Source organism: Panthera leo, chromosome F3 (genome assembly GCF_018350215.1).
Source record: "Panthera leo isolate Ple1 chromosome F3, P.leo_Ple1_pat1.1, whole genome shotgun sequence".
In the NCBI taxonomy this organism is placed as follows: domain Eukaryota; kingdom Metazoa; phylum Chordata; class Mammalia; order Carnivora; family Felidae; genus Panthera; species Panthera leo.
In genome coordinates, this window is record NC_056696.1 from 44,639,980 (window position 1) to 44,654,657 (window position 14,678).

The 14,678-nt window shown below is 51.8% G+C and overlaps 1 protein-coding gene across 9 annotated transcripts in view; it reads left to right on the forward strand.

The window, feature by feature from the left end:
* SRGAP2 (SLIT-ROBO Rho GTPase activating protein 2) overlaps nucleotides 1-14,036 on the forward strand; it is a 233,808-nt gene extending 219,772 nt beyond the window's left edge. For 3 of the 9 annotated variants that reach the window (XM_042925631.1, XM_042925632.1, XM_042925638.1), the window contains 6 exons: nucleotides 629-708; nucleotides 2,898-3,078; nucleotides 4,572-4,718; nucleotides 7,970-8,008; nucleotides 8,223-8,547; nucleotides 10,646-14,036. In XM_042925631.1, the coding sequence (XP_042781565.1) occupies nucleotides 629-708; nucleotides 2,898-3,078; nucleotides 4,572-4,718; nucleotides 7,970-8,008; nucleotides 8,223-8,547; nucleotides 10,646-11,029 (1,156 nt within the window). In that variant the 3' untranslated portion in view covers nucleotides 11,030-14,036. Of the gene's footprint in view, nucleotides 1-628; nucleotides 709-2,897; nucleotides 3,079-3,839; nucleotides 4,719-7,969; nucleotides 8,009-8,222; nucleotides 8,548-9,195; nucleotides 9,291-10,645 lie in introns of those variants that run through there. The other 6 variants (XM_042925633.1, XM_042925634.1, XM_042925636.1 and 3 more) reach the window with 5 other exon arrangements.
* Nucleotides 14,037-14,678: the final 642 nt, after the last annotated feature.

Sequence of the window (14,678 nt, forward strand, 5' to 3'; positions counted from 1 at the left end):
CCAGCCCACAGCAGACTCTTCTCCTGCCAACTCCCCTCCCATCTCTCACCGGTACACAGACCAAACCACAAAGCCCAGAGACATAAGCAAAATGAGAAAGAAGGAAAGGAAGACCACTTATCCTCACACAACTGAGGTGTACAGACCACTATCCTCAATTCATTGATTAGGCGGTTGAGGCTTAAAGAGATTCACTCCCTTGCTCAGGGTCATACAGCTACCAAGCGCCAGGGCTGGTTTCCAGCTCCTGTTGCGTCCCATGCAAAAGCCTCATATGTTCTTCCACGTGCTCCCTCCAGGGACTAGTTCACCTAGAGAAATGGCCCTTGAGGAGTTGAATTGTTGTGTATTTTCAAAAAGACTTATTTTATAAATTCAAAAGGGCTTCCCTCTGTCTCCGGATATTGTGAGTCGCAGGCAGTGTCGAGTGGTTTTTGCTGCAGGGCCCGGGCTAGAGAAACTCCGGAGCCTCGTGTTTCGTTATCAACACTTGTCTGTAGTGTCCGGTCAGGATGCAGAGAGCGTGAAATAGCTTCTGCGCCCTTGCTCCAGGGAAGCTGCGGGAAGGAGAAGACAAGAATTTGGTCAGCCAGGGCTCAGGTCCCCGTTACTGTTGCTTCTGTTGCAGTGACAGCCCTCACGGAGAGACTACCTCGGCTGAGGACTCAACCCAGGATGTGACCGCAGAGCACCACACGAGCGATGACGGTACGAGGCCCCGCGTCCTGGGCAGTGGGGTCACCGGGCGGGAAGCAGAAGGAACAGCTGACGTAGCCTGTGCTCCTGATGCACCTTCCTGCCCAGCAGTCCCCCAAAGACAGGCAGCGGCCCCCCTGTCCGTCCTTTTCATTCCTTCCCTTTCGTGGAGAGACAGCCTACCTTCTCAAATAGAATGGTCTCTGTGTTAAACCAGAGGTGTAACCTTTCAGAGCCTTTCAAGCTTCTCACCCCAGCTCCCTGCCCCTCGCATACCTCCTAGCTCCTTGTCTCGCCTGCCTGTCTCGCCTGCCTGATGTTGGTCCCCTGTCACAGCCCAGACTCCTGCCAGGTAGCTGGAGACCAAAATCAAGGAGAGTTCATTTGAAAAAACAGCCTGGGGAGGAGAGAAGCTGGGTGCCAAGAGCCCAACAGAAGCAAGCCAAGGGGGAGTGGGAAACAGGATGCAGAAACCACACACTTTCACGCCTGCCGACTGGAAAAATTGACCCTTTCCAAAGTACAGACGTGCGAGCGCCGTGCAGCCTGGCGGGCGTGCGTCGAGAGGTGGAATGCACAGCTGTCACCGCGGGCCCCTCGGCAGCGCCCGTGATTGATTAGGGTCTGTCCGGCCAGCACGCCTCCCCTCCTTCCAACAGTTCCGCACCTCCATTTCTGGACCACTCGGGCTCTTGGAAGTCTCAACAGCTGACAAGGGGCCTCAGAATTTTCTGGGCATGAGAACGAAATGGCACAGCCTGCAGAGCTTTTTAAAAGAGGAAAAAAAAAATGAAGGCTGCTTATTTAGATGCTGAAGTCAGATAGATCAATACGATAATCTGCCCCATTACAGGAGGAGACTGGGTGAACTAGGGAAATTTGTTCCCGCTAGAAGCTTTGTGTGTCTTATCTCTTAATCCTAGTGAAATAGAGCTGCTATTTTCCAGTTGAGAAAGCAAAGGCCAGAGAGGTCAAGTGATATGCCCAAGGCTGCACAGAACTGAGATTTGGGATATTTAGACAGGCCTTCTCTGGTCTGCCTCCAGTAGCGAAATATCCAGCCCGGCCCTTCCGGTAGCAGGCCCCACCATCCTGCTGCCTAGGCGTGGTCTTGCCTGTAAGCAGCCTTTCTGTCCACTACTCAGAGTACCTGACTAACATCAGGGGGGTTTCTTTTTTGCTCTCTGACCTCTCCCTGCGGCTCGGCCCAGATAGTGGTAATGATGACAACAATAACAATGGCCAGAGTGGACGTATTCTTTCTACAGGCCAGACACTGCTCTAAGTGCTTTTACAAATTGTTATATATTGACTCTTCGTAACAACTTCATGAAAAAGGCACTATTGTTATCCCTTTCTAACAGACAAGGAGACTGGAAGCTCACACAGAATAAAACTAAATATTGCATTTGTAACCCCCTTTTAATTTTCAAATTAATTTTAAGTAAATTTTCCATGTATTACCCACAATAATATATTTCCATATTTTTAGCTCCTTGGAAAGTTGATTGGATGGGTTATTCTCTCCTACGGAGACTAAAAGCTCATGTTCCACTAGGGGAAATGGACAACATAAATAAAGTTTGTTGTATTTAAAGTACAATATGATAAATGTTCTACAATTAGTGGCGTTATTTGATGATCAGAAAAGAAATGATGCTTACAAATACAGGATGGCAAGTTCAGTGATAGGGGCTGGCATAAACAGCTGTGTAAGCACCGGAGAAGTTACTCTAGGCCTCCTTTGCCCTGAGTGGGGCTCAGCCTCTTGGGCAGCGTGACGAGCTTCCCAGGAGGCAGATTGCACAAGGAAGACAAGGTTCCCACCCTGCACATGTGGTTCCTTGTTGCACAGAAACTGCTGAGACAATAAAGTATTCTTTGTTTTGTTTTGTTTTTTAATGCTGACATTTAAACTGTGACTCAGTGTGTTTCATCAGGAAGGTGAGAGAGAAAGGGATTCCAGGTGGGGGGAACAGCATGACCAAAGGCAGTTAAGGGTGCACACATGCTTTCAGGCTGATGGCACCGCACCGTCTATGCGGGAATCCCCTGCCTCACACATAGATCATCCGTGGCTTATTTGTCACGCTGGGCTATCTTCCTGCCAGTGTGAGTTCAGCTAATTGGGGTTTTCCGCCCCGTTTCCTGAGTCTGTGGGTCTCAACAACATGTGTTTCCTTCTTTTCTGCCCCTCTCAGAGTGTGAGCCCATCGAGGCCATTGCCAAGTTTGACTACGTGGGCCGGACAGCCCGAGAGCTGTCCTTCAAGAAGGGGGCATCCCTGCTGCTTTACCAGCGGGCCTCCGATGACTGGTGGGAAGGCCGGCACAATGGCATCGACGGACTCATCCCCCATCAGTACATCGTGGTCCAAGACACGTACGTTGGGCCCCCTGCACCTTCACGCATCCTGGCTGCTCTGTGGGAGACTTTATTTCTGGCTCCATAGGAGGGTGAGGGAGACCAACCCCCAGGGGGCACCAATACCGGCCTTGAAAGACGCCCCCCCCCCCCAGACTAAGTGGAGGATTGTTTTTTCCATCTCTTCCCCCTGCAGATCACTCCCTCACCCACCCCCACTCACTGTGGAAACCTGCCAGCCCTCAGGCTCATCCACATTTAGACCCGATGAGTGATAATGAGGGGTGATTGTTTGACCACTTACATTTTTATTCTGGAAAGCTCAGAGTGGGAAAACATTTTTACTTCTTTTTTTTTTTTTTAAAACAACCCTGCTCACCCCAACCAGTTGGGCCACCTATGACGATGACGATGGCACTTTTCCACTTGCAAATGAAAGTGATGCTTTCCTTTTCTAGAAGAAATCTAGCTTAAGCAGCCTTGTGAAAAGGAGCGAGTTCATTTAACTGGGGTTGACTTGGGGAAAGACAGGGAGAGGAGGAGAGAGGGTGTCAGGGAGCAAAGGGAACATGAACTGGTCCCAGAGAGACTTCATCGGATGGGCTGTTGGTTGGCTCCTACTCTTTGAAGCAATGTCTCCCGGGCAGGAGGGCTTTTACCCCATGGCCCTCCCAAGCCTGCCTCCCTGCCCCTTTGCCCTGCCTCTGCCCCTGCCTCCCTATCCGTGGATGCGATGCTGTCAGTGTTTTTAGTCCTTCCCTTAATATTATTTTTTAAAGGTTGATATCCTGAATGAGTCTGCACCCTCCCAGCCTCTCCCCGGCTCGTTCTGCAGGGAGATCCTCCCTCTGTTGATAACATCGCAAACCCGGTGGCCATCTGTGCGTGGACAGGACCCTCCCAAAGTTAGCATTATGGCTTCACTACAGGACCGAGAGAAGATGAATTGTGGGGGAGAAGGGGCTTCCTTTGTCATCAGTAGCCAGAGGGGCCGGGAGAGCTGTGGAGTGACCTGGGACCGGCTTGGACGCTCTAAGCTGGGCTAGATGCACTACGACAGAGTGTGGCGGTGTCCTGCCTCAACGCCGGCATCTCCAGAGCCACCGCAGACCTGCCTGTCCTTGCCGGGCAGTGCCCGGGACCTCAGCAGATAAACCGCACCCTGGACCGGCCGCCTCCTCCGGGAGGTGGCCCCGGCACCGCTGTGCCCGGAAAAGCAGCGGGGTAGAAGGCAGATGCCTCGAATCCAGGTGTCCCCTAGCCCGGCCTTCCTGCGGAGCTGAGGATCCCGCACCACGCGGCGGGATTATTTATTATTATTTAAGTGACCCTCCTAAGGCCCTTAGGTTTCCCTGCCTCCTCTCACAGAGCTAGCCCGGCCTGGTGTCACTGCCGCCTCCAAGCTGTGGCGGGGTCGCGTGTGTGTCGGGGGGGCCATCTTGCCGATTTAACACTGCTTTTTGTGTTGTTGTTGTTTTCCCCTCCTCCCTGCCTGCCTGCCCCTTCCCCAGCGAGGACGGTGTCGTGGAGAGGTCCAGCCCCAAGTCTGAGATTGAGGTCATTTCTGAGCCACCTGAAGAAAAGGTGACAGCCAGAGCGGGGGCCAGCTGTCCCAGTGGGGGTCATGTAGCCGATATTTATCTTGCAAACATCAACAAGTAAGCTCTGCTTTTCATTTTCTGCTCCCTGAATGCCCTGCAACGCCCAGCCTCCCCCTCCGGCCTCGCCCCCTCTCCATTCCTGTGCTGCGCGTAGGGCTCCCAGCCCCTGGGCCTAACACTCTGCATGCGCTCACTGCTGCCGCAAGGCGGACAGGGCTGAGGAAGTTTCCAAGGGCCTTGCGGGCAGGTCCCGGGCTCCAGCGGGCTGCTGTCGTGCTGTGGAAGGGTGCCCCACGCTGGGTTTCCGCAGCATCTGTCGGGTCGGGCCTCCCCGGCTGTCTGACCACTAAAACCTGGCCAAAGCTTTGGTCACCTTCTGCAGCTTGGTTTTGGACTGGTTCTCGGAGGTGCCTTCTCTTTTCCGATTCTTGCTCAAATAATAGTCTTTGACGTCTTCCTGGCCCTTGTCTGTCCGAAGAGCCAACATCCTGTGTGTCTTCCACTAGGCTCACGTGACCCCAGAGGGGTTTATGTAGATACCATGTGTCTCTCTCTCACCGTGTCCTGCATTCACCCTGTGGAGGAAAGGAGGCCACTCTGCCCCCCAAGGAAAGCTTCATCCTGAGCTCTTTATTCATTGCCTAACCCCCCAGCTCCCTTTTGCCCCTTCATACCAGTGGAAGGAATTGTCCATGTTTTCCCTGTTGCTTTAGCCCTGTGTCATCCTCCCCTATCAGTCCCTTTGCAGATTCCCATTCCTGTCCGGCAGGCTCTTAACTCTGCCCCCCAGCTTTCATTGTGGCCGTGAGCAGCATCCCAAGGGTTTTCACTCCGCCCACACCCGATCTGGCCGGCTGGAGGGATTCCACGCCTGTGTGCTGCTGCCTCCCCTAGAGACATTCAGGTTATTGGAGAACTAATCTCATCTCAAGGGGCCAGACACCAAGTCCCAAAGCCTACAGACCTCTTTCCGCCAGACCCTGAAACTTGGCCCCGTGCCAGCGGGATGACGCGCCCCAGGGTGTTCCTGATGAATGTGGATTGCAGATGATGTACAATTTTTATTCCCCTCTGGCTTTGGAGGAATGAAACGATCTGCACATTGAAAACCTGTTCACCGTAGCCTCTGGACACTGAAACTGGAAGGAGAATAAAAGATGCTTGTTGTTTTTAAACCGTACCAGGTCGCCCCGATCTCTTGGCTTTTTTCCAACCAGACGGTAGCAGGGGGCGTGGTTGGGGCACGTGTCTCTTTTCCATCTCTTTCGCCCTCCAGTTAGTGAAGTCGCTGATTCAGCTCACGGAGAGTAGGTATGATTTAAGTCAGACCAGTAAAAAGGATTGAGGATTTTATCTATTTCCCTCCAGCAAGTGGTGCCCTGCTGGGAGGGCAAGCTAGTAAAAAGTAACTGTGGGCTCATCACATTTTTTTTTTCTTTATTTACAAGTCTATGTTAATTATAAGCCTGTAATCATAAGGTTGTAAGCCTGTAATTAGCCCACAAACCAAGGCAGGGTTGGTGGAGGGAGAGTTAAATAATTAGTTAGGTACATGTTTCTAAGCCATCACGTATTTGATGCCATTTGTACAAAGAAATTGTAGAAGATATGAGCCGAAAGAGTCAGAAGATGAACGCCTGGTGGAAAGTCAGGCGGTTCCCTTTGAACTCCTTACTTGGCCGTGTCAGGATGGGGTGCTCAGAGGACATGGCCGACCCCGACGCCCGCTGGTCGCTGGTCGGTGGCTGAGTGGCGGCCCCCGGGCGTGTCTTGCCCGTAGCAGTGACTCTGCCCTTCCAGCCTCACTTCCTGCCCCGTACGTCACTCCTTCCAAGGGCCCCGAGTTCTCTCGCACCCCCGGACCTTCACATCTGCTGCCTCCTCACCCGATCATCTCCTCCTCTCCCTTCAGGACGTAGTCCGAAGATTTTACTTCTCTGGGGAAGCCCTCTGACAACCCCGAGGTCCTCAGGGCTGAGTCAGGTGCCCTCAGTCTGTATCCCCACAGCAGTCCGAGTATCTCTCATGACCCGAAATGCACTCAGATCCCCCACCAGCCTGAGCATCTTGAAACCAGGAAATCTGCCTTCCTCTCCTCGTGTCCCCGGGGCCCGGTGAGGGACCTGGCACACACCAGCCAGTCCACAATCTGCCTCCTCAGCAGTCTGAGCTTTGTGAGTCAGCCACCCTCAAGTGGAAAAAGGAAATCAGCAGAGAGTTATTCGGGTGAGGCATTCAATTTAATTCCACACATTTAGTGAGCAGCTACTGTTGTGCCAAGCATCCGTGCTGGTTGTTCAGAGATGAATAAGACAGTGCCTGGCCTCGGCGCTCAGTCTGGCAAGGTAAATACCATACAGACAAGTAGCTAAAAAAGCAGTGCCATCAAAGCTCTGAGGGAACAAAGGAGGGAGTGATTGCTTCTGCCTGCTGTTGGAGGTGGGGTCGTGGGAGGAGACTTTGCAGAGGAAGAGTCGTTTCAGCTGAGCCTCATAAGACTCCCAGAACATCCTTTTTCTGCTCCAGAGTGGCCGATACCCAAGGCTAAACTGCTTGAGCCGGCAGCTTCATGGCGTGGCTCCCGTATGCCAGCTTCCACACCAAACCCCGATAGAAAAGACCTGACCAGTGGGCAGGACCAGGACCGGCTTAGAACACCGGCTCGGCCACACAGACGAGCCCTTTAGCCTCAGGACCTTCCCTTCCCTTCTTCCATCTCCTCTCCTGCCTCAGCCTCCGTTGCCCTTAGTGGACTCGAGATCAGAGCTGCCCAGCTGCCATCCCAAACCCGAAGTTGTATTGCTTCCTAAGTTAGGTCCTCAAGAATCTGATTCCAAGAACAAATGAAATTATTCAGCAGTAGGCAACACCCGTGCTATTAGGACTCTGCCAGGCCGTCTTCTTTGAGAGTCTCCGTGGTCTGAAGGGAATCGGCCGAGAGCCAGGGTTCAGCCCAGGGCTGGGTGACTCAGGGTCATGGAGGTGTATTTCCACCCTGAGGAAAAGCACAAACTTGGCCCTAACTCCTCAGCACTGAAGCCTCTTGAAAAATATTCTGTTCCCTGTCTGCACAAGAAGCAACGACAACCACTTGCCAGAGGCCAAAATGATTACAGTCTTGTCGTTGGACTAAGAAACATGCTAGAATTTGGAAAAATCAACTCTCCTCTTGCCTTCTTGGTGATGGCGAGACTTTCTCTCCTACCTGGGGCCTTAGGTCTCTGTTCAAAGCAGGTAATGGAGGGGGCCTTTCTGTGAATCTGTCTCCCATTAGAAACTTTCACTTAATCAGACATTTTTCCTGGCAGCACCTTACATCTCGAGAACTCAAAGCCCACGACCTCCAAGTAAGTATCCGTTTCTCCTTTGCCCAGGTTGGGGGTGGCAGGGGAACAGAGACACAGAACGAGCAAGGGAAGGTGAAGCCAAGGAGACAACATGCTGTGTGTCCCTCTCCTTCCAGAAGTCCCCGGGTGCCAACATCTGCCCTCTCTCACCCGTCCCAGCTTTCTCAGGGCCAGGGCTCCCCGATCACACCGCCCTTTCTGTTTGTGATTGAAGGCAAAGGAAGCGGCCGGAATCTGGGAGCATCCGGAAAACATTTCGGAGCGACAGCCACGGGCTGAGCAGTTCCCTGACTGACTCTGCCTCCCCGGGGGTGGGGGCTGGCTGCCGCCCATCTTCCCAGCCCATCATGAGCCAGAGTCTCCCCAAGGAAGGGCCAGATAAGTGTTCCATCAGTGGGCATGGGAGCCTCAACTCCATCAGCCGCCACTCGTCCCTGAAGAATCGGCTGGACAGTCCACAGATCCGGAAAACGGTGACGGCAGGAAGGTCAAAGAGCTTCAATAACCATCGGCCTGTGGACCCTGAGGTCATTGCACAGGTAACTGGGGGCACCTGGACACGCTGTTGGTCTGCCCACGCTTGTCACTACTGCTTCATGAGCCCGCATCTGTTACGACGGGCCTTGAAATAGTGGAGTTCATCCGTCACACACAGAGGTCAGAGGCTGCTGGACACCTGGGCCCGAAAAGGCAGCTTTCGAAGCAGTTTGTCTGTCTCTCTCTCTCCCCAAGAAGAAGACTTCAAGACAGAATAAAAGAATGCAGACTTCTTGTCATGCACAGGCTATTTGCAAGAGTGTTGTACTTTTCAAAGTGAATAGTTAGAGAATATTTTGATAGAGGCCTCCCTGCCCAAGTTTCGGGTCTTGAGAGCCTGGTAGGCTTTGTGAAGCTGCCCAAGTGTTGAGGCTCAGACGTAGTTCTGGCCGTAATTTTTTTATCACCCTTCCCACCCCCATCTCCCATTTCCTGAGGCCGACCTCTGGTCCTTAGTGGGAGGCAGACGATCAGTCAACAATCTGCTCCTGGTCTTGTCGGCTTCAAACACTCTGCCGCGGGGGGCTCGGATATCAGAAGGGTTTCCAGCCCACGTCTCCCGATGCAGTGGAGATGAGCTCCCTGGTTACGGGGCCCTCCTTCCACGTGTGTACCACACTGACGAGTCTCTGTTTTCCGTGAAATATTAGCGATCCAGCCCCACCTCTAAAAATCCGACTACCGGGGCCGCTCCAAGCAATTCATTCAGACGCCTCTCCCAACTCTATAATTTTCGTTAGACCAGGTAGGAGCTGAGGGCTCCCTGTTGCCCTTTTACGTTTCCTCTGAGTTGAGATTCTCCTCACCCTATCTTCCAGGGGGCAGTAGAGGCTGTGTATGGTCTCTCTTGGCTTACCTGTGATGCTCTGCTTAGGGAAGGTGTGCCTGGCCAGCACCGTAGTAAGCTACGGGCCTCAGATTTCTTGCTTTGCTAGCCCTCTATTTCTGTGCCTCTACTTCAGCTCTTGGCCGCGATCTGCCTTGCACCGTGGGTATCCTCCCAGCTGCCTCCTGAGCCACGTGTTAATAGGAATGTTAGAATAGGTGCACAGCTGGTGCGGACTCTAGCTATAAAGCAGGACTGAGGAAGGAGACGGTGGAGTTCTTCCTGAGCATTTTGAAGGTTTGAGAACATCAGAGGGATGAGTGAAATTGAATTACTGTCAACAGAAAGCACAGATCACCCCTAGGGTCAAGAAGCCTTAACGAGAGCCTTTGCTTGGAACATGTCACCTTTCGATGTGAGCCTGATTCCAGGGAGGAACCCTGTGGCGGTTTGGGATTCCAGACACAGTGTGTGGAGAGGTTAGGAGTGGAGAGGGAGCTGGGAGGTCTCCCCGAGGGGCAGCTGGCTGTGGACAAAGGATCTTTGGTTCTATTATTTCCTCAGATCTGGGGCGTTCCACTGTGACTTGCTCTGGAGGTAATCCGCCTGCGTGGGCTCTGGCTTCCCCTCCTGGTCACTCTTTGGTCCCCTCTCATGGTGACGGGTCGAAGGAAATGGCTTCCTCAAGTTGGGCACTCCAGTGGGGTGGGGTAGGGCACGGGGAGGTGTCCTGATGAATCTTCAAGGCCAGGGTACCTTTCTAAAGCCCTTGGCCCTTCTTCACTTTTGGCTTTGAAGTCCAAGAAAACAAATATCATACTTCATCCCTACCACTTTGTAAGAAATCGTTCATTATGCACAGTTTCAAATATATACAAAAGTGGAGAGAACTGGGTAGCAAATCCCTTGTAACCATGACCAAACTCCTGGCCACTCTTAGTTCATCTGTCTTTCCCCTTCCTGCTGGATCACCTGTCATTTCGCCCAGAAGTATTTCAGTGCCTTATCTCTAAAACTTGAGGACTCTATTTAAAATAACATCTCCGCCATTCTTTTCTAAAGGGGGAAAAAAAATGTCATGATAATGAAAATCCCTTTTTTCTCCTACCCCAACATTCTGAGCATCGGTGTGTTCGAGGATTTTGGCCAAGTGAAATAACCTGGACATCTCCCTCCAGTTGCTTTCTTCGTGATTTGGCCTGTGCCGTTGAAATAGGATTCCTGGGGACTTCTCCCGACATGTGCCTCACCTCCTCCTTTTTCCTATTTTGCAGGATATTGAGGCAACTATGAACTCTGCCCTGAATGAGCTGCGGGAGCTAGAGCGGCAGAGCAGTGTCAAGCACACCCCCGATGTGGTTCTGGACACCTTGGAGCCCCTCAAAACCTCCCCAGTGGTGGCCCCCACATCGGAGCCCTCCAGTCCCCTGCACACCCAGCTCCTCAAGGACCCCGAGCCCGCCTTCCAGCGCAGTGCCAGTACTGCTGGGGACATCGCCTGCGCCTTCCGGCCCGTCAAGTCCATCAAGATGGCCGCCCCAGTCAAGCCGCCAGCCACGCGACCCAAGCCCACTGTCTTCCCCAAAACAAATGCCACTAGCCCTGGTGTCAACTCATCATCTTCCTCACAGTCCACTGACAAGTCTTGTACTGTCTGAGGGATGTAATTTAATTGTTCTAGACAAAGGGACTGGAGGGACTATTATTAAAAATCTTCCTATTTAACTAGCTTGGGGACTTCAGTTGAAAATTAGATTCTAAGTTGTTCTTGCAGGAATTAGCCTTCCCGTCACCCAAAACCTTGAGAATGAAGCCCTCGTTACCACCCCGCCCTGCCCTTCCCACCGCCCTCTGCTTCCCCCCGTTGTCGTAATCCAGCCAGCTGCAGTACATACTGTTCTTAGGTTAGCCAGAGTTAGAGTTTTCCATTATCGGGTCACTGTGAAATCTGGCAAGGCGAGTCATGAGGACACGGGCTCAAGTCTCTGTCCCCTTAGACACAGGGGATGCCTGACCAGATGGTTGGCTACCGACAGCCAGCACTCAGTGGCATCTTGTTTTGGGTACTGATTATAGAGAACCATATATAGTCCATTCTTCGTTTTACACACACGCACGCACACACACACACACACACACACCACAACACACGTTTTTCTAGTCTCTGGCATGTGTAGCCTCTCCTGGTCTAGACCAGTCTCTTTGTAAGTTATTGTGGCAGTTCACACAACAGCCACCAGGGGTCTCTGTTTCCGTTACAAATCTTGTTCTGTCTGGGCCAGAGAACCTAGCCTTTGAAATCTCTCCATCATAAAAAACTGAGCAGGATGAGACCCGATCCTGTAATCTGTTTGGGGTTGGGGCTTTCTCTCTGTCTTCTCTCTATTGGTGTGAATTGGTCATTGGTGTTTGCTTTTGCTCTCCTCCATCCTCTAGAAATACAGCCCAATCTTTTTATAGAACTTCTAAAGTTTTTCTGAATGTATAGACATTTCTCGAGTTCCTGTCTTTGTCTCTGATGGGCCATTTTCCATTTAAGACATTTTCCTGTATAATACAGTTTTATAGCTGATATCTTTTAGGGTAAAGAGTCTTTTGAGAGAGTTTATTGTGTTTAAGGCAGGTTTGGAAAAGGTGAGAAATGGGCCCTTCTTCCTCACACTTATTTTGGACACTTAAGACAAAATTCATGATCCTATTCAAAAATTAAAATCAGCTTTGCTAGCCCCCAAATTGTTCCCGAACGAAAACATATCCTACGTTCACCTCCCCCTCACCCCGCCCCCCAGTTTGGTTATTCTACAAGATCTCTCTTCAGGGACCAACAAGGGCTTGGAGAGCCCTGGTTAGATTAAAGAGAGACATTACTCCTTAAAACCTGTTTTCTTTTATCCAAATAAAGACAACTATGAGAGCTTTGGCCCCGTGGGCTCTAAGGTCTTCCCGAGGCTGGAATCTAACAAAATAGATAATTGGATGCTGAGTATGTTCGCCTTCCTTTGGCCTTTCTTCTGGTTCTTCTCCAAAAAGTAGAAATGATATCTATCCTTGCATACTTTAATCTGGTCTCCAAACCTGGTGCCCCCGGTTCCGGCCCCCCTAGCTTCACGCTCTCCTAGCGGTACCAGGGCTGAGGACAGTCACACCCAGGTTCATGAGTCTCAGACAGATACTTGAGCTAAAGCTAAAGCTCATTCCTCTTCTCTGTTTTCTGCTTTTAAAGCCACACTTTTAGCCTTATTTTCTATAGGTCAGGAGAGGTGGTGGGTTGCCACTCAGATGGGAAAATCCGAGTTTCCTTATGTTTAGCCTAGAAGATTCTTTTTGGACCAACATTTTGAAGTTGGCAGTTGGTGGTGCAGGAAGTGGTAGGATTTTCCTCCTTCTGTGTGAAAGGAGAGCTTTGTGGGAAATCGCTAATTATTGGAGAGATAACCTGCAACCCCAGAAAAACTATCCCAAGAGCTAGAAAGGAGAAATGAAGAGCTCCTTGAGTAAAGCGAGTCAGTCTGTGAGAGGTAACCCACGGTCCTCTGCATTCTTGGGTTTCGTTGCTGGGTTTCGTGGCCTGTCCCGCCTGTCACCTGGACTCACGCAGGTCTTAAGCCAACAGGGGCTTTCATAAAAACCAAGGATCTGTTTCCTTGATGAGCATGGAACCCCCACCCTTCACTTTACATTCCTTTTTGATCCAACTGATCAGAATCGGTACCCATACCTGCCCTTTACCCCCTCCCTCCAGCGCACTCCTGTCTGAGAAAGGAAAAGCGAAGCTTTCTTAATGACAAAGCTTTGGGCCTATTCTGTTGTTCCTGCCTGATTTCTCTTGCAGCCCTCGGACATGACTTGTGTCCACCATCCCCTTGGTCAGTGTCCATCTGCTGATCTGCATCATGAACTGGACGGTGTGTGAGTGGCCACCTACGACCCCCAGCTCTGGGAGCCAAGTTGTCCTCCCCTCTCTGGTGCTCCTGACACCTGTGAGATGGACCTGTCCAGGGGACTAGGAACCCACGGAAGGAGCGTCCTCGGCAGAGCTCCTTGCGATCAACTGGAATTGAGGTTGTACACTGTGATGTTTACACCGAGAAGCCAAAAGGAGCTGGCCATCCAGGGCCTAGGGAGACCAGTCTTCCTCCGATCTGCTTGCCTAAACCAGCATGATGCTTCAGAGAGCCCCACTCTGCCCCTTGAGGCATGGATCCTTCTCTTGGTGTGGACTCTGATGGGTCAGTCTTTGGGGAACAGAGGTGGGGTGGGGCCACCGGCATCCCAATTTGGAAAAGAGAGGAGTTTGCCGCCAGCAGCCTGGAAACTGGAAACACTGGTCTCAGCCAACCTCCTCAGGGCGCCCTGGTTTCTCCCCAAGGAGACGAGGAGAGACGAAGCCAGCAACAGGACGAACAGACCACTGGAAGGGCCAGCGTGTGTGTACTTCACGTGCATAAGGGAAGCTTAGATCTTCCAGGGAATTGCAATGTTGTGGCGTCTGACTTGTATGTCACGTTTGTGTAAGATGGCATATTCTTTACAATAGTGTTGATAACTGGAATATTGTATGTATGCTTGGAGATGCTTTGTGTGAACCTGAGACTGTCACTCAACAGATGTTGGATTGGGGAAAATCCAAAGCACAACTTCGAAATAAAACACGTTTTTAGGTTTCGAGGCTGCCGTTCGTATCCCTTCTCCCCTCCCTGAAATCTCCAATCCAGGAGTCCAGCTGCCCAGGAGGGAATTTGATTCGTCTGTGCTGACGGAGCCCTGCCTGGCAACAGGAGAGATGCGTGAGCTCGGGAGCCAACCATCTTCTCCCTCCCAGCAAGCACAGCCAGGTGCATCTAGAATGTGGATTCTCGTCCTGCCGTCCCCACCCCACCCAGCCTTTCCATTGAGCCCTAAGAAGTTTTGTAGAAAGCCTCCCAGCTCATCACGGCGGCGCAGTCTGTTGCCATGAGAACCATTTCCTCCCCAGAATCCACCTACCCTGGTTTCAGTGAGGACGGTTCTCCGTTCTATCGCTGGTCAGGTTTCCCCACTTGGAGGAGCGGGGCCTGTCAGGTGGCTTGCGGCTTTTGCCAGCCACAACCAAGAGTGACTGAAGGTTGTTGTATTTCTTCCCCGAGCAAAGCCCTGAATCATTCTGACCCTGGATGCCCCCTGCCTCTGGGAGAAGACCCGACCCATATGCTTGTGCTGCTGGTGTTGAGCACAGGGGTGGGGCATACTGGAAAAGCTTTCTCCCCTGTAGATTTTGATTCTAGCAGATCATCAGCTCAAGGGTGAAGTTATTCAAAGGTAACAATT